Source organism: Hermetia illucens, chromosome 3 (genome assembly GCF_905115235.1).
Source record: "Hermetia illucens chromosome 3, iHerIll2.2.curated.20191125, whole genome shotgun sequence".
NCBI lineage: Eukaryota > Metazoa > Arthropoda > Insecta > Diptera > Stratiomyidae > Hermetia > Hermetia illucens.
Genome location: NC_051851.1, coordinates 35,469,404 through 35,490,678, shown reverse-complemented (window position 1 = coordinate 35,490,678; position 21,275 = coordinate 35,469,404). Strand labels below are relative to the sequence as shown.

Sequence of the window (21,275 nt, the reverse complement as noted above, 5' to 3'; positions counted from 1 at the left end):
ACTATCACCTGGGGAAGCTAAGGATATTTACGGACACTGTCTGTAAATTCTGTGAGGAAAGCGAAGACACCTCCACACATGTTCTGGGACAGTGTCCGGCACTTGTACAAAGTATTTTCAGGCACCTGGGAAAATGCCAGGCTGAAACATTTGGAAGTAGGGAACACAATAAAGTTTCTATCGGTTATATGTGTAGTCGACATACTATAGTTTATAGGTATACTAAAAACACTAAGGGCGCACAATAATTCTTTTAGGACGCAGTGCGACATCCCTTGACAATATTATTATTAACCCTTCCTTCTTGGTGGTTAGGTTAAGCAAATTTATCATGATAATATAAAAATACTGACCTCTGAGGCGCCAGGGGATGAACACCGTCAGTGAAGCGATCTGTAAGCGCGGGGTTCATAATTAAACCCTATCGATTTTATTCAAAAGTTGTTCCATTCTGAGCGAGAGGGGACTTTGTGACAATTATTTAGCGGGACTAGAAAAAAGGCACGCTCCCCTTCCTATACATAACCTCTTTATTCCCTTTCTCTCCTGGGGGTAGAGTTGAGAATTCAAAATCTACTATGATGATGTCTACAAAATCCCACTTTGAGATGCCATAACTTTTTAAGGGCACTTCTTCCTTTCAGGAGATTCTCTTTTTTTTTTGATTAACGAAACATGGTACCGGGATCTCATGAGCCAAATTTACTCACAGAGATTGTCCAGTCCAGAAATGCTGGTCGATCCGGATCTACTTTTATCTTAAACGATTCTAGCTCCCTTACCAATCCAATATCAAAGGCATTGTTGGGGAGGGGCAGAGATACGAGGGCAGTTTTTCAATTTTGTCAACCCCGCTGCCAGCACAAAAATAGAGAGTTTGGCATGTTGCAGGTTGATTTGACCAGTCTTTATCTTTTTTTATATAAGTGTAGTCTTATATGTAATTGAAAACAGCTAGCTCCCGTACTATAGTGCTTCTAGCCCAGCTACTACTAATTATCTAAATGTAATATCGCGGTGTTTCTAGCAATTAAATTATCTGAAATAATTAAGACTTGTTTTTTCTTTTCACTACTAATATTAATAGTAGTAAATTAGTAATATTAACCTTGTGAATACTGATATTTCAGGAATCATTTATTCCCTTCATCAGTGCTACAAAGCCTTGTAGCAAATAGTTCCCGAAATATTGGCATTCGCGAGGTTAATAAACATTACTAGCGAAAAGCAAAGGCAAATTTAAATTATTTCAAATACTATTAATTGCTTTGTAAGTTAGTATAACGATTATCTACAGGGACCTGATTGCACCATAGCATCAGCAAAATAGTATTTAAATTTAATATTCAATGTTTTGAACTTTGATTAAATGTAATTGATATACTAATAAAAATATTAGACTTGGGCTTGCTATGGTTTTAAACAATATCTTAGGAATGTAATAAATTTAACTTATGGTGGATTTAGAAAACAATCTAAAATTTTCAAGAGTGCTATCTTTTTATTGCCTGCAGTATATAACGACGGTTTCCTCCTTTTAAAAAATACAATGCAGACCTCGTGATTTCTATTCGAACTCATTTTTTATCATCAAATCACCTGGTCTGATAATCTCCCATTCAAAAACCATTTCCCTAATTAAGTTTTACCTTCTGATCACAAGAACACTAATTAGGTGTAGCTGGTGTCGATACATATCGTACCGTACTTTAAATTCTTCACACACACGTTGTGTGCTTTATCAATTTCAAGTTAGTTCACAATGGCACAATCGTTATGTTGTTTTCCGGTTGAACTGGCAGACTGCAAACGGGCAACGTCGTCGCAGACATTTTCTCAGTTTTTCTTGGTCATTTGAAGGGATTGGTGGTTTTTACTGCGGTGCTCCGTATCTGATTTTAATGAGAGTTGTTCATTAATTTATTGGAAAATTTAAATTCAATTCATTGATAAAAGTAAGTTTTGCATTTGTTCGGAACTGTCTTGTTCAATTTTTTGTCCTAGTTTGTGAACAGTGAAAATGCGAAAAACATTCTAAATGTGGGGACTTTTCTGTGAGTGACAATGGGAGGCGTAATTTTCTCGGTTACGTCTATCGATTTTTCCATTGCGGGGATCGAGGTGTTCTGTGGATTTATGAGTTTTGTCTGTATTTACGCTAGGAGCACTCGTGCTGATAAACGTAATCCACCGCAGTGAAATGGAGATTCAGCTGGTCCCGACTGAACGCGGATTTTTCCACACGCCGAGATTGTGATTCATTGTTGCCGCGTAGTGCAAAGTAATCATTGATATATCATTCGATAGCGATTGCCATTAGTGGCCCCGAGGCGGAGCGTGCCAGGGAGTACACACATATGGAATGCAGTTAGGCGATAGAGCCGTGGACGTTATCATATCACGATCTGGATGAAATATTAATTATAGATAAAAATGACGGAAAGTTATTCCACTGAACTTCAGGCCGTGTTATAAATCGTTCTGGCCCGGACTTGCTGTGAAATGGGAAAAGTTGTCGAGCTGTCAGCCAAGTGCCAGACGAACGAGCTCGCCCCCGCCCGGAACGGGATTCCCCTTGTGCAGTTGCTGTCGCCAATTGGAGTTGATTTGCGTGCCGAGTGTCAAAGTGCTTCGCGGGGAGAAATCAATGGAAGCAATTATGCTGTAATTGCTGCTAGCGACGGAGGGAGGTGATAAGGAAGATGCGGTCGAACGGGTTTTCTGTTAACTCTATGAGGTTGCTTGGCCCGAAGTCATGTGATGCGCAGACACGCATTCGAAGACTGATCGCGTGAATCTCTTCTGCACCTGTACGAGCATCTTTTAGCCTAAGTGGAAGCGCTTCTTGTGGCCGTCAATTTTCTTGCCTCTGACTAATGGCATGAAAAAAGTTGTTTACTTGACAGCGAACGGGTAAAGCAGGATTTTCAAATTGGCAAAGGTTCAACTGATACTGTGCTTATGCAGTGGGCTATTCAGGAGTAGTTTTGATAGAATGATAGCTGCGAATAATAAATATTGAGCTATGGTAGGGAGGAAAATGGTAAAAGGTTCAGAGTTGGGTGTAACTTGGGCATGGGGCCAAGCGAATGGGTGAATCAATTATTGAATTCAAATCGTTGCTCGGCCATTTATTTCAAGCTACTGTCGTTTTAAAGAACAGCTGGGATTTAAGAATATGATAATTGCTTGCATGTCGTAAGAAGAACTAAATGGATGATTAGTTGAACTAGAAACCTGTAAATTTCGAAATTTTTTATTGATAATGAGACCTAAACAGCGCCCTGGATAGAGACTGATTTCACGGCTACGACCTTTAGCTATCGATAATGGTCCATGATCGGTTTCCGGAATCTGCGCCGGCTCCTCGACAATAACATGTGGAAAGCTCGCGTTCTCCAACTGGAGTGAGAATTCCGGCGTTATCTGGAAGACATTCTGGCCACAGTACATTTAATTGGTAGTATCCACACTCAATAGACCGTACACATCATAGGCCTTTAAAACTTTAGCAGTATCAACATGTGCTTTTTTTTGGAGTAGGGTAGGTGAATGCGTTTACACACAGTGTTGGACTCCCGCAACAGCACGCTGGCGGACTATCAACTAGACACCTCCCTGTCATCAGAGAACTAGCCTGGAACCGTTTGACACATTACTTCGGGCTAGCCCTCTCGTTCTCCTGGCTTTGGGAGCCTTTAAGTCAGAGAATTCCTTTCATCAACGGGAGGGGAGGGAAGGAAGGGAGTTGTTATTTCAGGGAACCCCTTACAGTCCGATCCCTCCGCCGGTCGAGTTCAATCTTCTTCGTAATAAGAAGAGCCCGAACATAATGCGCAATACGATTCCAGCTGCCAGTGCTCTTCAGCATCTCTCTGACAAAGTTGTCTGGAGAGAGCTCCCCTGCGTCTGCATAAGCTGCTGACGGAGGCCGTCCCACCTTTCGTAAGAGAAAAAGGTGTGTTCAGCGTCATCCGCCGCTCCATTGCAGAACACACAATCAGGCGGTCGCGCCTTCCCAATCGCAGGTAAAACCTCCATGCCCACTTAGAAGTTGGGTAAGGAAGTAATCAATTTCACCATGCGCTCTGTTCAACCACGGGTCTAATTTGTCGATGAGCCGATGAGCAGTCCACTTGACCCTTGGCTCATTTTGTCGAGAAAGTTGCCACTCGCTAAGGGTGCGTTGACGTTCTTCACGGGCAACCACTTCTCTTATGTATTCGCCCTTACGGCGATAGATAGCTTTGCGCTCCTTGGCAAGGAGGGCAACGGGGATCACTCCTGCAATCACCATTACAGCCGGTTCGGAGACGGTGCGATAAGCAGACGGCACTCGCAAAGCTCCCCGCATCTGCACTTGAGCGAGGCGTTTACGATGCACCTCCTTGTCAAGGGCATCAGCCCATACCTCCGCACCATAGACAAGAACGGACTGCGTTGCTCCCATGAGGAGACGTCTCGTAGTTGATATATCAACATGTGGTTTAGTGCCTATGGTGTGTGCGGATAAGATTCCCCAATACATTGCCAAGTCCAGTTCATTTAGTATGGATACTAATTAGATGTACTGTGATTCTGGGTATAAGCGAAGTGAGAGGTTTGCTTTCTGGAGATCACTTTCCCTCATGCGGCACTTTCCTTTTGTATTATAAAAACCGATTAATAATAGGCACGAATCCTGTGTCAGACTGCTTCTGAGGGCTAGTGTACTTTCATGATTTAGGACATAGTTTCTGATAGGGCCTTGACTATGAGGTTCAGGTTGCAAGGGCCCGAAAGGATATAGTAAAAGCTAAGTGTTAAATGGAGGAGGGGGATTGTAAGTAAAGGAGCTGAAAATTTTGTTGATCGTTTGGAGTGCGTGTGCATGATGGAGTTCTGCTTCCCTGAGAGAGAGAGCGTTACAAGATTTGGCGGACTACGGAAGGGATGGCTCCGAGTGTTAGTGCAAAAAGCGAAACATAGATTGTGCCATTACAAAACGAATCAGGGAAACACAAAACTGCCGTAAATAATAACGATTTAGTTACCATACGTCCTATCAAGAAGGAGTTTGTAGGTAGTAGAAACCGTACGTGGTTCGGTTTACCTCGACTTTGAATCGTACAAAATGCGGTGAAGTGAAAAGCCACCGTAACACAAACTGATTGCCCAAATCAAAGCTAAAAAAAACGCCGACAATGTCGTAACCGACCGAGACCTCCATCGAGCAAAGCATTAGAGCAAGAGTGCAATTTCCTCGGAAGGTCGTGGCGGCAGCTGAAGCACATTGATAGAAATCGCTGTCTATTGCTATTAATTTTTCTTACCAGTTCTAGCGAATAATAATTGACTCAAAATGGGTTCCTTTGACCATCGATTTTGTTCTAGGGAACATAAAAAAGTCACAAGGTGGCATATCATATCGATCAAGCAGCGTGGAATCGTTGTCCACTTGTTCCAAACAGTCTTCTGCGACGGTCATTCGATGCTGATTTTGCTCTCAGAAAGGTTCTTTGGAACCATCTTTGCGCACAACTTTTTCATCCCGGAATCATCTGTTAAAATTTGTCAGACCGTTTCACGGTTCATATCCAGTTACGAGCCCAATATTCGAACTGCTAAACGCCGATCTTCACGGATTAGGGCGCGCACACGTTGCGCATTAAGCATTTTATAGTCGTACTTTTTCATAATTGAAAAATGCATCAATTTATTGCGATCGATTTTGAATCTTGATTGAGACTGTCGAAGATTTATAATTCGTACCCCTTGTTATGATTTTTCGGCAGCTCTTTACCATTAAAAACCTTGTGTATGTACCAATTTTCATAGCGATTGTGTGAACGGGATGAGTGTTGATGGATAGCGATCTCTGATACCAAGAAGTGAACTAGCCGCTATTGGGAAGTTTTACATCGTTGTATTTCTTTCTGGTTGGTTTTCATTCGGAAATTAAATCATTTTTGGGAGTTCTTTAGAATCAGTAATTGCCCAATATACACTATCATATTTAATAACCAGGGGCGCCAAGGTATGGAGAAGGAGCATATCGGCCGCATCTTACCGATACCTGAAGAAGAAATATGAGGAAGTGATGCGTCATGCGTCTTCCATCCTGAATCGTGTTCTTCGCATTGCGTGCTTCCTGGCTCCATGGGCGCTGTCTAACCGGTCTTTTAAGGACGTACCGCGGATTGCCCTAAACTTTTATTATTTCAGATTCGCACCAGAAAACAGAACGTCCCGGGGGGAAAATTCAAATGAACTGTACTTTGGTGATCGTGGATCAGCCCGATCAAGTCTCATCAGCATTTCTATTTTTGGGAAAGCTGTGCCCTCGTGCTCAGAATTGAATTATTATCCGAAGAGCTGCAATCAATTATTTTTTTAGTATATGGATTAGAAAAGTACGATCGTGGCTTTCCCCTGAGGGGAGTTTACCTATTCAATCTTATTCTGTGGCACACTAATTAGGAAAGGCGGGAGCGGCACTGCAACTAAAACATGGTAAACCCTAAATCTAACACCTCTCCACCTAACATGGTGCCCGGTGTACAATTTCATGCCAGTATCGAGGAGCTAGTTAGAAGCCGTACCTGAGACCTGTTACAAATAGCATAATGAAGCACTACACGAGAAAGTTGGTATTTCTGTGGTGGAATTGTGTCTCAGAGTCTTCGCTTATTCAACATGGTCAACATACCCTATGGACAAGCGTTTTCTGGTGGCACTATAAGGGTACACTATCGGCCACTTGCCTCTGATATGCTATCAATAATGTTGCTCCGAAAGTACTCCAGTGATTCTTTATCATCTAAATTGTAGAAATAAGAAATAGGTTATTTCGAATAATTTCCTATGAAGGACATTGTGGCATGCAAATGCATGAACTTCTATGGAAGTGCCCTTAGGTGAGAGTGAATTTGCACGACAATGTCACCAATTTTCGTAGGGGAGGTATAATCCTATTTTATAGTTGACAAAAGTTAATTCGCTAAGCACTGGTAAACTGAGCGCACTTTTGTTTTCGAGAATATGTCTGCATTTCATACCCATTCCCCAAGTTCTTGCAGATTTATGTAAAATGCAACTCCATTACAATCAAGCATCTAAAATTACAGTGCCATTATGAAAATTTCGAAGCGATTATGTTGAAATAGTGTAACAATATACAAGTAAATGATTGTGCGTCAAAAGTTTCCTATTAGGAAATGAAATTATGTAAATGGAACTATATTTTAGATAATTCTGAGCCTTCGTTACACAAAGGTATATTCCTCGTTTTGTGGCTACATATTTTAGTATTTCTGGAAGTAAATGAGCAAGTAATCCCCCAACCGTTTGTTAAAGAAGGCCCTCATCGTTTTTCTTCCTGCAACAACGACACTATAGAAGAACCTGAAACGGGCATTTGTCGTCAAACTTTTACGTGTACCATCCCTTTATTATCTAGTTATGGTAAAACTATCTACAATCTAGATCAACTAAGAATTAAGAGGGAAGACAGTTGATGGGGTTTCAATATTGGAGCATAAAGAGAACCTTGTTGCACAGTTAACATAGGTGTGTTGCCAAATTTTGGAGAGAACGCCGAAGCCGGATATATCGCTATTAATGCGTTTGGTGGTATAAAGTGCGGGGCTGTCGCCGGCAGTAACAACGCCGCCTGGATATATAAATTGATCCCAGCTTTCAATACTCTGCTCAATAATGCAGACAGAAAGAATGCTGAATCGTTAGACTAAAAACCTAGGTTTTGTTGGTACTCTGCTTGCCTCCTTCTCCAAACCCGTAGTAAAGACTATTAACACAGTCGAGGTATTTGAGGAAAAATGTCATAGTCAATTGGTCAAAGTAGCGCGGAAAACGTCTGCGATAACATGGAGAAATAATATCGGCGGCAGGAATGCGACCTCGGGGGAATTCGCTTTGGACCTCAACCTCTTATGGAATTTTACCCCGATGCAGAACATTACTCAACACTTGTGCCCTTTGGAATCTTAATGATCATCCCTTTTTAAGGTTTTGTGTAAAATAAAACCTTGTTAAAATCGATTTACTCAATGGGAGAAATGCACACTCAAATGTCTTTATAAAAGAAATACACAAACGCTTCAGGTATGAACCTGAAGCGTCCAGCTTGCGGTTTCCCAACTTGTTACTCCTTGTAAAAAGTTTCAGATTTTGGAAATTTTTAATGAGTGGAGTGATAGATCTGTAGGGACTGCAGGAGCCACCAGAAATATTGGGTCGTTTCCATTGAAATAGATAAGTAGGACGTCCGAATTCAATCTTTGTTATTTGAACGATTTACTTTGAATGCAAATAAGCGCCCATACTATCGACCCACTTCAGCCATTTTATACCTTTGATGTGGAAGCCTGGCTCATGGGAGACCATCAACTCCTGCAATTTTGCTACGGTCACTTTGGCGAAAGAGGATAGGAGTTGATCGATTAGTCAAACTCGTTTGTTTAACTGCAAGATAACACATCATTTCATCTAGTTACTGGCAGTAGGCATCCACCATGATCGATGTGCCAATCGATGGCACCTGAGTCAGACCACCAAAAAACGCCATTGGCCTCTTGGCGAATGTCCCATTTCGGGCAGTATTTTGGTGATTCATTTTCATCCAACTATTGCAATGAATGCCTGCGCTTATCGTACATAATCCGCTTTTCGTCACATATAACAATTTGTTCCGATTTAGGAGAAAAGGCATGCGCCGAATCGTGTTTGTTTCTGTGCATCGGTTGATTTGTTACAGTAACCACCTGTCCAGCTCTTTCACTTTGCTAATTTCTTGGCAAGAATCGATTTCAGCAGGAAATACACCATTAATACTCCATGCCCGTAGTCTGTTTCTGAAAAAGGAGGCACGTGCTTTTCTACCAAAACAAAATTTACAATTGAATGTGGTTTTAGTATAAAGTTATGTTCTATTGAAGTTTACGTTTCGAACTGTTATTCATTTCATAGGAAGTGGCTTAATAATTAAACTGTCACGCCCGGCGACTTTACTCTGCGCTTGAAAGCGTTGATGGCCCAGATGGTTTTGCTTTTGCTCTAACGTCCTTCAAGGCGCGCCACCACATTGCCCGTGAGTTTTCTCATCGCCAAATGCGCTTCGTTACATTTAAGTAATCCAATTAAGTAATTATGATTACTTATTATTTTTATTGAAATATTTAAGCGAATTATGATTACTTATTATTTTTATTGAAATATTTAAGCGAACTCAATGCGAATTTTATACAGCAAACCCAACGCGAATTCTATACAGTAAACTCAACTCAAATTCTATTTTCAAAAAGGACTTCCATATTCTTTAGCAATTTTCAACTTAATAATTAAATTCAGTGACAGGTCTGAACATAATTACTGCGATCTTCCACTCCCTTGGTGTGCCACGCAAAGTGGATAGATCCGCGCCATCTATTCGCTCGCAACATTCGAAATAAATTTCGAATGCTGCGAATCCTGCCGCGCCACATCACTCCGCCCCCAGATGAAACCTAGGGGGTTTCAGCGACTGATCCCCGAACTTCGTTCGCCGTTAATCCACAAAGCGGACACGACGTTGCTTCGGGGCGCACGCGGGTTTCAGCCTGGACAAAGAGACCGCCTTTTTGTGACCACCGATCTCGAGCTGGAAGAAATGTTCTCCCCGCTCGAGAACGCGGTACGGGCCCTCATATGGAGGCTGCAGCGGCTTCCGGACGGCATCCGTCCTGATCAGCACATGCGTGCATGTGTCCAGTTCCTTGGGCGAACAAGCAGGTATGGATGAGTGTCGAGTGGGTGGTGTCGCCTTGATGCGCCGGAGATTGTCCCTCAGCAGACGCACCAACCCCGACTCCGTGAGACCCGATCTCTTGTCGAAGACCGGATCGCTTGGGAGTCTTGGGTTCTCCCCGTAAACCAGCTCCGCGGGGCTGGCAGCAAATTCCTCTCGGCGGGTTGTACGAAGGCCGAGTAGGACGAGAGGCAAGACTTGCGTCCAGGACGGGTCGTCGCGTGCCATAATGGCGGCTTTCAGCGTCCGGTGCCAACGTTACAACATCCCATTGGATTGTGGGTGGTATGCCGTAGTCCGCTGGCGTTTAAAACCAAGGAGTTTGCCTAACTCGGAGAAAAGGGTGGACTCAAATTGCATTCCCTGGTCAGTGATGACCACTGCAGGGACGCCAAAGCGAGGTATCCACTCTCGACAGAGGGCTTCAGCACATGATTGCGCCGTGATGTCTTTCAGAGGTATTGCCTCAGGCCACCGCGTGAACCTGTCGATGATTGTGAGGCAATACTTATAACCATGCGAGTCTCGCAAAGGCCCTATAATGTCGAGGTGTATGGTGTGGAAACGCTTGGTAGTGCGGGGGAATGAGCCCACTTCTTTCCTAACATGCCTGGAGACCTTACATTTTTGGCATGCGATGCACTCTCTGGCCCAGGAATTAATATCCTTGTTCATGGAGGGCCAGAAGTATTTTCCGGTGACTAACCGGTTTGTTGTCCTGATGCCGGGGTGCGCCAAGTCGTGAACTGCGTGGAACACTTCCTTGCGAAATGTGGCCGGAATGTATGGCCGAGGTCCCTTTTCCGAGTCTTCGCAGCAGAGCGAGAGGTTTGAGCCGAAGATGGGCAACTCCCGAAATTTGTATTTGGGGTTGGACTTGAGGCTCTGAAGTGCTGCGTCATCCACTTGCGCCTTGGCAATAGCCGAGAAATCGAGTGAGGCGGGGATGTTAACTTCGGAGACACGAGACAAAGCGTCAGCAACAATGTTGTCCTTCCCGGACACGTGCTGGATGTCCGACGTAAACTGGCTTATGAAGCTCAGGTGTCGAAGCTGACGAGGGGACGCTTTGTCGGGCTTCTGTTTCAAAGCGAACGTGAGAGGCTTATGGTCCGTGAACACTGTGAACGGCCTGCCTTCTAGGGAGAAACGGAAGTATTTGATGGACAGGTATGCGGCGAGCAGTTCGCGATCGTAGGTGCTGTAGTTCCGTTGAGCGGGATTCAACTGCTTCGAGAAGAAGCTCAACGGCTGCCAAACTTGGTCCACCTTTTGGTGAAGGGCAGCACCTACTGCGATGTCAGAGGCATCAACAAAAACGGCTAGGGGTGCATCTTGCAGAGGGAATGCCAAGAGTGTAGCGTCAGCCAGTTGTTGACGAGATTTGTCAAACGCGCAGATAGCCTCTTCAGACCACACGATCTCTCGTGTGTCCTTAGTTTTGGGGCCAGACAAGTACGCGTTCAAAATGGACTGGAGATGGGCGGCCTTGGGCAGGAAACGACGGTAGAAGTTTAGCATGCCCAAGAACCTCCTCAACTCCCTCACTGTCTTTGGACGCGGGAAGCTTGTGATTGCTTGCACCTTGTCTGGGTCGGGCTGTATTCCTTCAGGGGAAATGAAATGGCCGAGGAATCTCACCTGTTGTTGAAGGAATTTGCATTTCTCAACGTTTAGGACTAAACCGGCCTCAAGGAGACGTTGAAAAATGCACTCGAGATGGGCTAAGTGCTCAGACTCAGTGGAAGAAGCGACCAAAACATCATCCAAATATACGAAACAGAATTCGAGGTTTCGCAGGACTGAGTGAATGAACCTTTGAAAGGTTTGCGCCGCGTTGCACAATCCGAAAGTCATCCGGGTGAACTCGAAGAGTCCAAAGGGTGTGCATATTGCCGTCTTTGGAATGTCTTCAGGAGCTACTGGAATTTGGTGATAAGCCTTGGTTAAGTCCAAGGTCGAAAAGATGCGGCAATTCGCGAGGTGATGCGCAAAGTCGTGGATGAGTGGAATTGGATATCGGTCAGGAACAGTCTGTGCATTTAGCCTTCTGTAATCCCCACATGGGCGCCATTCGCCGTTTGGCTTAGAGACCATATGCAGTGGGGAAGACCAACAGCTGTTTGAGGGCCTGCAGATACCCTGTTGAACGAGTTGTTCAAACTCTTTCCGTGCAATTGCCAGTTTCTGAGATGGTAGAGGACGCACCTTCGAGAAGATCGGGGAACCAGTAGTGATAATGTGGTGCTGCACATTGTGCTTCACTGGTTTGGAGAGACTACAGTTGGTAGTAATCTGGCTGAACTTTTGGAGAAGTGCCCGAACACGAGAGTCGGTAATGTCTTCTAAAAGAACGGAAAGATTATTGCCTGGGTGAGATACCATATGTTCCGACGTATTAAGGTTGGTCGTGGAATCTATAAGAGACTTGTTTTGCAAGTCCACCAGCAATCCATAGTGACACAGGAAGTCTGCGCCTAGTATGGGGAAGCTGACATCCGCCAGGATGAAACGCCACGAAAACGTCCTACGCAAGCCAAGACTCACGTCCACTTGCCTATACCCGTACGTGTTTATGCGGGAGGAATTTGCTGCCGCAAGTTTGAGCGGTTGAGGGAAAAGTTGATGATGCTGGGGTACGGGAAGAACCGAAACCTCCGCACCCGTGTCGACGAGGTAGTTGCGCCTGCTGAGGGGGTCAAAAATAGTTAGGCGACGTGGTGCTGCGTTCTGGGTGGCCGCCGCCAAAACCCCCCGCGGACCTAGTTTTTTGCGGTAGAAGAGAATCTACACGGTAGCGTACATCTTGTCGCTTTATCCCCGAATCTGCGGTGGTACCAGCAAATCCCTGGGTCCGTGGACTGTCTTGACGACCTGCTACCTGATCGCCCTTTTCGGATGGCAGACCGCGAGCGTGCTCGCGATCTGGCGCCCGAACGCTGAGCGTCCAACGTCGCCCGCATCTCGGCCATACTGGCTGTTAATGCAGCAATCTCGCGCCTCAATTCACCCACCTCATCCGACGGTGGTTGAACGGCCGCCAAGGTTGGGCGTACGTACACCTCCTGAACCTGGTCGGCCGTCGCTGCCAGTTCCTCCAAGGAACCGGAGACGCAAGCGAGGATCGCCTGGGTGCCCTCCGGGAGCCGACGCAGCCAGAGCGACTTGATCAGGTCTTCGCCGATCTTACTCCCACCCAATTGACTCATTTCACGAAGCAATTGGCTGGGAGTTCGATCACCTAAGGTTAAACCTGCCAGCAAGTGGTCTAATTTTGCCGACTCGCTTGCCGACAGGCGCCTGATCAACTCGCTCTTGAGCTGCACATACGATGTCGACTTCACCACGTCGGACACCAGAAGTATGGACTCTTCGTCCAGGCCGACCACCGCGTAGTTGAAACGGGTCGCGTCCGATGTGATGCCGGACATTTGGAACTGTGCTTCCAAATGCACGAACCACAGTTCGGGGTTCCGCCGCCAAAACGGAGGAACGCGTACGGCGAGGGCGGTCACTTGCGGGTCCGATGGGCCTGCCGTGTCTTTATTGTCAAAAGACATTTTTCTTACAGAGAAGTACGAGATTGAGATGTAAACGCGGTGAGTTTATACTGAAACGCGGTGAACTTTACACCGACACGGCAGGCCGCACCCACAAATGCACGCACGAAACGAGAAAAAACGAAGCGGACGCTATCCAGCGCAGACCAAAAACACCACCAATGAGAATGGAGGACTCGCGATGCTAAACACCTGCACGCCGTCTCTTGCAGCGATTTCAATTTTTTTATTACTATTTTTTTTTTTAACTGAATAAATAATATATTATATATAAATGAATAATAACTTCTCTTAAGAATAACTCCTCGTTGTTTGTCGGCTGTAGCTGCGGCGTTGGCGGTGCTGGGGACGTCCGTTTGTTGCCGTTGTTGATCGTTGTGGCAATGATGACTAGTTCGGTGCGTGAAAGGTGTTGTGCAGGAGGGCGTGCGTACGGGAAGTCGCGTGAAAATCCACTTCTGGTGAGGGTCCGACGTGTGTCGCGCAGTACACTGTGTAGAGAAGGTTTTCTCGCGTTTTTCTTTCTTGCCTCTGCTCCGACTCGGGATGTGGAGATGTGACACGTTTTCGTGATGTTTACCACGGCACTCCACACTCAACTGTAGATGCGAACGCGTGAAAATCGCTTGCCGTACGGTCTACTGATGTTTTGGAAGGATTTCTCAGTCCTTGGAAGTTCTATTTCTGCCGTGTTGTTCGGACGAATTTTTGTCGTTAATAGAACTTCACCAATGTCGGCGATGGTGGAGTTGAGTGCGGCGGCGAAAGTGGCTGCGGCAGCGATGGCGGCTGCGGCTGCGGAACTCTTATTTATCTCCAATCGGTTGTTGCGGCTGCCTGCTGGGCGATTGTGCTTGCGCAGACTGCGATTTGTTGATGGGGATGATGATGTGCTTGAGTTTTTCAATTTTGCAGGTTCTGGGAATTCGGGATCCTAGTTGTTGATGCTGTTGGTGCGAGTTCCGGGGTCACCAATTAAGTAATTATGATTACTTATTATTTTTATTGAAATATTTAAGCGAATTATGATTACTTATTATTTTTATTGAAATATTTAAGCGAACTCAATGCGAATTTTATACAGCAAACCCAACGCGAATTCTATACAGTAAACTCAACTCAAATTCTATTTTCAAAAAGGACTTCCATATTCTTTAGCAATTTTCAACTTAATAATTAAATTCAGTGACAGGTCTGAACATAATTACTGCGATCTTCCACTCCCTTGGTGTGCCACGCAAAGTGGATAGATCCGCGCCATCTATTCGCTCGCAACATTCGAAATAAATTTCGAATGCTGCGAATCCTGCCGCGCCACAACATAGTTTTGATTCGTTGAGATTTCCAAGTATGATAATCACCGAACCAGCCTTCAGTTGTAAATCGTAATTCCAACGCAATTAATTTAAAAATTCAGTTGGATAGTTGGTTGCTTCGGAGGAATCCAGTGGACCGAAGGTTTGATTCTGGATTGTGAAGTTTAAGTGATCCATATCTTTACCGCAAAACGTATTCAATCAATTGTGATTTTTCTGATTAGCAATGATGTCGAGGAACACTTTGTTGAGACGAAATTGCAAAAATTCGAAATCAATCCGTTTCATCAGTCTTCAGGAACATGGTCATTATCGGTAGTCAGCAATTGCATGGAGAAATCTTTGGCAGATGGATCATTTAGTAATGAAACGCGCATGTTTGGCATCAGGGAAGGTTTCTTCACATAGTGCCACAGAGTTGTTGATTTGAGGCAAGGGTTATTTCATCAGCACTTACCGTTTGTCCGGATAGCTGAGTGGTTAGAGCGCAAGGCTGTCGTAGCGGAAGGTCGCGGTTCAAATCTCACTGGTGGCAGTGGAATTTGTATCGTGATTTGACGTCGGATACCAGTCGACTCAGCTGTGAATGAGTACCTGAGTCAAATCAGGGTAATAATCTCGGGCGAGCGCAATGCTGACCACATTGCCTCCTAGTGTACCGTTACGGTCTTGAATGAAGTGCTCTTACACACTTCAAGGCCCTGATCCAACATGGATTGTTGCGCCAACGATTATTATTATTATTACTTACCGTTTGGGAATCACGATAGAAAATAGAATTCAACGCGAGAGTGATTGACTGGAATGAAATTAGTAACGAATCCGCTTGAGAAATCAAGCACGCAAACCGAAATCAACGATTGAAATTGCTGATGAATTTCCAAAAAACCGTTAGAAGAGCATCCGTTCTCGACATATCAAGCCGTTCTATACAAAATGTAAGGGGCGATAAATTTTCTTCATAATTCTTTTACGTGAGTTTTTTCCGATGTTTTAATAGTTATTCTACTATTCGGGGCTGAGACGAAAATCCACACGGAAGGATCGATTAAATAGATTCCAATCTAACTGGTAACAGATCCAATTGTATCGAGACTAGATATCGGAAATCAGTCGATTCAGCTATGAATGAGAACCTTAGTGAAATCAGGCCCCCTACTGTACCGTTATGATCTTGGAATGAAGTGGTTTAACACACTTTAGGGCCTAGATTCAAATTGGTTTATTTCTCATTCCGATGTCCGACTTGTTTTATAAAAGTTGTTAATTATCCCATATCAGTCTTCTGAGTCTGATCGAGATCAGCCTCTCCAGTCCTTGAACAGACAGCTTTCGTTTTTATGGCGACTGCCTTTTCCCACCGCATCTTTGAATGATTTGGGTGTGCTTTCTATGTGCTTCATCCATAATGTTCTTTTGAATAGTCTGTTGTTCTCTATTTGCGTAACATGATTGAGCAATTGAAAGTTTTTTTAATTTTATGATTGCTCTAGTGTTGTTTTATTGAGAATTTCATGCTGAACTCGCAATTGCATTTAACTTTTTTGAAGCTGATATTGTCCCTTAAAATTATGAACGCATTCCGGTCTACTATATAGTCATGGTATTTTCTTCTCTATTAAGCTCTAGATCTATTTATTAGATATTGTGTCGTAAAATCTGCAATAAGATTCAAAAAATAGTTTATTTACAAACCTGTTAGTTTTAGTCCGACCCAAAGTAATTTCGCTGATCTCGTGACAATTCATTGGATGCCAAAATGTAATAATTCCTATTTTTCTTTCACTTTCGCAGTTCTAATTGGTTCACTTAACTCCCCCGAATAACAACGACTTTTACCATGGGGTCGTTGTTTCGCAGCGAAGAGATGACTCTGTGTCAGCTCTTCCTTCAGAGTGAAGCGGCATATGCTTGTGTTTCAGAGCTTGGAGAACTTGGCTTAGTCCAATTTCGAGATGTAAGTTTCCCTTAAAACTTTTATCGCTTACAATTTACAATAATTATTCTAATATTTGTATAGCTTAATCCGGATGTGAATGCCTTCCAACGGAAGTTTGTGAACGAAGTTCGTCGCTGCGATGAAATGGAAAGGAAGTTACGTTACTTGGAGAAAGAAATCAAGAAAGATGGCATTCCTATGTTGGATACGGGGGAGAGTCCTGAAGCTCCCCAGCCGCGGGAGATGATTGATCTTGAAGTATGTATACTTTTCATGAACTTTCATTTAGCAAGTAGTCATAGCCATCTGCTATCCTGTTACTCATTGCGAAATTTATCCGTTTTTATAGGCAACTTTCGAGAAACTGGAGAATGAGTTGCGTGAAGTGAACCAGAACGCGGAAGCATTGAAGAGGAATTTCCTCGAATTGACAGAATTGAAGCATATTTTACGCAAAACTCAAGTGTTCTTTGATGAGGTAAGTTGACGGCCATTCAGTTCTGCATTTCGCTGTTCTTTTGAGTTTTTATTCGACATAGTGCAACTTAATCTATGCTTGTCGTGATTATATACGGCTTTTATTATTTAATCATGGAAATATCATGCAGATTTGTTTATCATTTGAATTAACTTACGCCATAAGTTTTATTGAGTAATTTATTTATTCTATTAATTTTCACTATTCGTTTTATTTTATTTGGTTCGGTTTTATCAAAAAGAGACGTGTACAACCATTATTTAAATATTTGAAAGAATTAAACAAGTAAAGCTTGCAAAGAAAGAAATTTCCATTGAGAAAACATACCATTGGAGGAAAGAATATCGTGAAATTTGTACATTGCGACGTTATCTGGTTTTGTCTTTCTTTCTAAAAACAAAATTTTATCATGATGTCGACACGGAATCGTAACCTCTTTGGCGTAGCGATGTGACATAAATTACACAGATTACAAAAATTCTAACATTGCCGTCGTGGCATTTATTTTCAAGATTCTATCTTTAGTTTAATTAATGCATAACTTCCTATCAATGTATGAGTGGTTGACTTAATGCGGTGATACCTATGGTACAGAGTACGGAGAGTGAAGTCGACGCATTAGATACTACTACTAACACGGTATATCATTTATCAGTTCCTCATCCTAATAAACTTCACGATGAAAATTGCATTAGTCTCTTTTATATATTTATATATTGTGTACCTGTTTTTTCAACTACTAATGGTTTGCATGCGAAAATAAAACGAATTTAATGATTACAAAAGATATGTTCCAAGAAAAGTATCTTTAATATTAAAAAAATTTATAATGTAGAAAATGACCCGACAACACAACTGGAAAATTGTTCGTTTTAAGTTCTTTTCTCAAGTGATTTGACAATGTCTAGCACTACTTAGGGAAAATTAAAAAAAAAAATCCTTGAAAGCAAACAAAGTAACCATCGTAAATGTAGATGTGAGAGTTTTACCAAGTAAACAATTGACGGTAGTTCGATGAATATAACTAAGATGATGCTCCTAACAAATTCTGTGCTCGTCAGATAATAGTTTTAATGGTTTAAGATGACACAAATAATTTTCGTTGCCGTGTATTGTTAAGTAGAAATCCTTTTCATTTATTTTGAGTTGATAGTTGTCATTGTGTCTTACATTTCACCAAGATTTGAGAAAAATAGATTTTACGAAAGCTTTCTGTAGTAGGATATTTGCATTATAAATATTATAACGTTTAAAAATTCCACTGTTGGGAAATGTACGCTGCTACTAATACGGACTTCAAGATACGAGGTGTGGCTATTAAATAACGAGACTACGTGCGAAGCAGACGTCTACTATTCAAGTACGAAAACACGTTTTTGTTGCTGAAGTAATATTTTTTCTATAGAGGTTAGAAACGGACGTGTTTTTTTTTTGTCCTTATGACATTGTGTAACGAAAAACACAAGCAATGGATCAATGTGAAATTTCACGTTCAATTTAAAAAAAACTCCTCGACTGAGTGTTTTAAAGTGAAAGAAGGAGGCCTGTGGGGAGAATTCTCTATCTCGTAAGCATTTTTTCGAGTGATGTAAACAGTTTTTTGAAGGTCAAGAGAGCATCGAAGATGACTAACATTCAGATGGACCTATCTGTGTCTCAACTGCGCAGACAGTGACCAAAATGATGACTGAGTGGGTTCCAGATGGTCAAACTGTGAACCAAATCCATCCTCACCTGCCCGTATTTACTTTATGCAGATGACCTTAAATTATTTGCCTCTGCTTCGTCTCCTGGACTGTGTTCTCTTACAGTCCAACCTTGATAATTTAGTCCATTGGTGTTCGGTCAACAAGCTAACACTGAATGTCAACAAATGCCACTGGATGCGCCATTCGCTTAAACCCTCCCCAACATCCTTTTCCTATTCTCTCAGTGAACAACCCCTTTCACTACTGACTTCCTGGGTGTTATATTCGACGGCAAACAATTCTCACTTCGTTGACATCATCAATAGAGCTTCCAAAATGTCTGGTTTTGTCCTACGTTCCTCCTTCGACTTTACCTCAATCCAACCCTCCTTAACAATCTTCAATTCCCTTGTCAGAAACATCCTTGAATATTGATGTGTAGTCTGGTCCTCTTTCCGCATCCGTGACTGCCGCGCTCTTGAAGTTGTACAACGCAAATTCACCCGGACCTTCTTTTACAAAAAGAACCTTCCACGGGTTGATTATCCGTCACGACTCCGAACTCGATCTCCCCTCCCTACAGCAACGCCGTATCTTCATTGATATGTCTGCTCTTTTCAAACTCTGCAATCGTCTGATGGACTGCTCCGCCATCTCGGATATTACTTCCTCGTCTTATAACACGTAGTGCGGACATTTTTGATGTACCCTTCGCGGAGTTGACGAACACGTGTGAACACCGAATGTTTTCCTATTCGAACGGTGCGGAATCGGTTTCGGTCGAAACCCTGTCATATGCTCTCTGATCCTTTACAGGAAAAGGTCAATATTACACTCGTCTGCGTTGCCGTTGGCGAGCCCTTCAGGCAAACGCAGAGTTGCTCCATAAATTAACTCTACTGGTGAGACATTGAGATTCTCTATTTCCCAGCCCTAACAAGACGTTGCCCAGGATGTCGACCCAATGACACGATCACCGACTTTAAATTGCAGTGCCATCGTTTGATCACATCATTAGAGGCGAGTTCGTCTAGATCCGAGTAGCTTACTCAATGAAATAAGAAAGGACGACTCGAATTGCGAGCCCTGGTTAATGTTGATGACCAATGGTATTAACTAGCGCGATATCCAATCCGCATGGAAAGCGCGAGCAATTGATCGGGGATAGGAATGGCTACGCGATTTTGAAGCACTGGTAGCTAACATATGTTCGGGATGAAAATCGTACGTTACAATGTATGTTCAGTCAAGAAAATTTTAGATGCGGACAATTCAACAGTCCGCACTTTTGGGGAAACATGGATTGCTCCTGTTTCTTTAGGTATTTTTCAATTCTTTCGATGTAGCAGATGGCAGTGCTCCTGCGGGTATACAGAATTGGCCATTGGAAGTGGACGCATTTGTTCCTAAAAAAAAACGAGAACAAAAAACGACTTTTTAGTTATTCGTTTCGACAATAATTTATTTTAGTTCGGGAATTTTTTTCCATCTAGTTGTTTTCTGAAAATGGTATTGTGCAAATTAGATTGGCAGTTCTTTTTTCGGTGTTTCCATTTTATTGAGCTGGAGTCCTTGACTTATTGGAGTATACGTTGGACTTCAAATAATCCTGGACGTTAAACCAGGTGATTCGGGTGGCCACTCAAGATCACCATTTTTAAGGCTTTGTGTAAAAAAAACCTTTTTAGAATAGATTCAATATCTGTCTGCCCGTCGGTCTGTCTATCTATCACATCCGATTTATTCGGAAATGGCTAAGGATATTACCATGAAATTTGGTGAGAACATGTGGTTTGTGAATCCTTTTACATATAGCAAGTGGAGCCATTTTGTGTTGAGATTAAGGGGGCTCCCCATATACGTGAAGGGAGTGTAACATCTTTTTCGCTGAATATGGGCATATGGGACGCTCTGAGGACAATATTTAGTTGATGGTACCTCCTTTTTGAAGCCAGTAGCAATGTTCTTTTCAAGAACAATGGGCGTGACAAAACCCGTCATCAAATAAATGAAACCCTGCTATCATAGCTCCAAACTGTAACTTTTTGGTAGTAGAGGGGCCGTTTTTCAAGTAATTGACGGTTTTTGGTTCCATAAAACAGACAATTTTGCTTATTTATGTCTCCAGCCAGCAAGAACTTCGTCGAAGATGATAACTTTTCGGTAAAAATCACATCCCTTGTCAACCATTTCAATGTTCGGATAATTAAGGTGACGCCGATAGTCAACTGGGTTTAGTTTTCGAAAATTCAATCATACGTCGAAGATTGGCTTGAGTGATGGCTACTTCCTGAAAACGGCGTACGCTCAATGCTATTCGAGACTCTTCAACATTGGCTGTCCTAAACAATTGACATCCTTACTTGAATAAAATTTATATTAATATGGTTGTCCAAGTTGGAAACAGGATAGGTAATCGGAAGTTGGGAAGTTTTTGGAATTCAAATTTCTATTTTCATTTCCCAAATACTTCACTCGTCCTGAATTGGTGTTTTTTTTTTTTAATTACT

The 21,275-nt window shown here is 42.9% G+C and overlaps 1 protein-coding gene across 6 annotated transcripts in view; it reads left to right on the top strand.

The window, feature by feature from the left end:
• Positions 1–1,799: 1,799 nt before the first annotated feature.
• The window catches only part of LOC119652340 (V-type proton ATPase 116 kDa subunit a1), a 45,736-nt gene continuing 26,260 nt past the window's right edge, over positions 1,800–21,275 (top strand). For 5 of the 6 annotated variants that reach the window (XM_038056360.1, XM_038056356.1, XM_038056362.1 and 2 more), the window contains exons 1-4: positions 1,800–1,955; positions 16,455–16,617; positions 16,681–16,857; positions 16,949–17,077. In XM_038056360.1, the coding sequence (XP_037912288.1) occupies positions 16,501–16,617; positions 16,681–16,857; positions 16,949–17,077 (423 nt within the window). In that variant the 5' untranslated portion in view covers positions 1,800–1,955; positions 16,455–16,500. Of the gene's footprint in view, positions 1,956–16,454; positions 16,618–16,680; positions 16,858–16,948; positions 17,078–21,275 lie in introns of those variants that run through there. The other variant, XM_038056357.1, reaches the window with a different exon arrangement.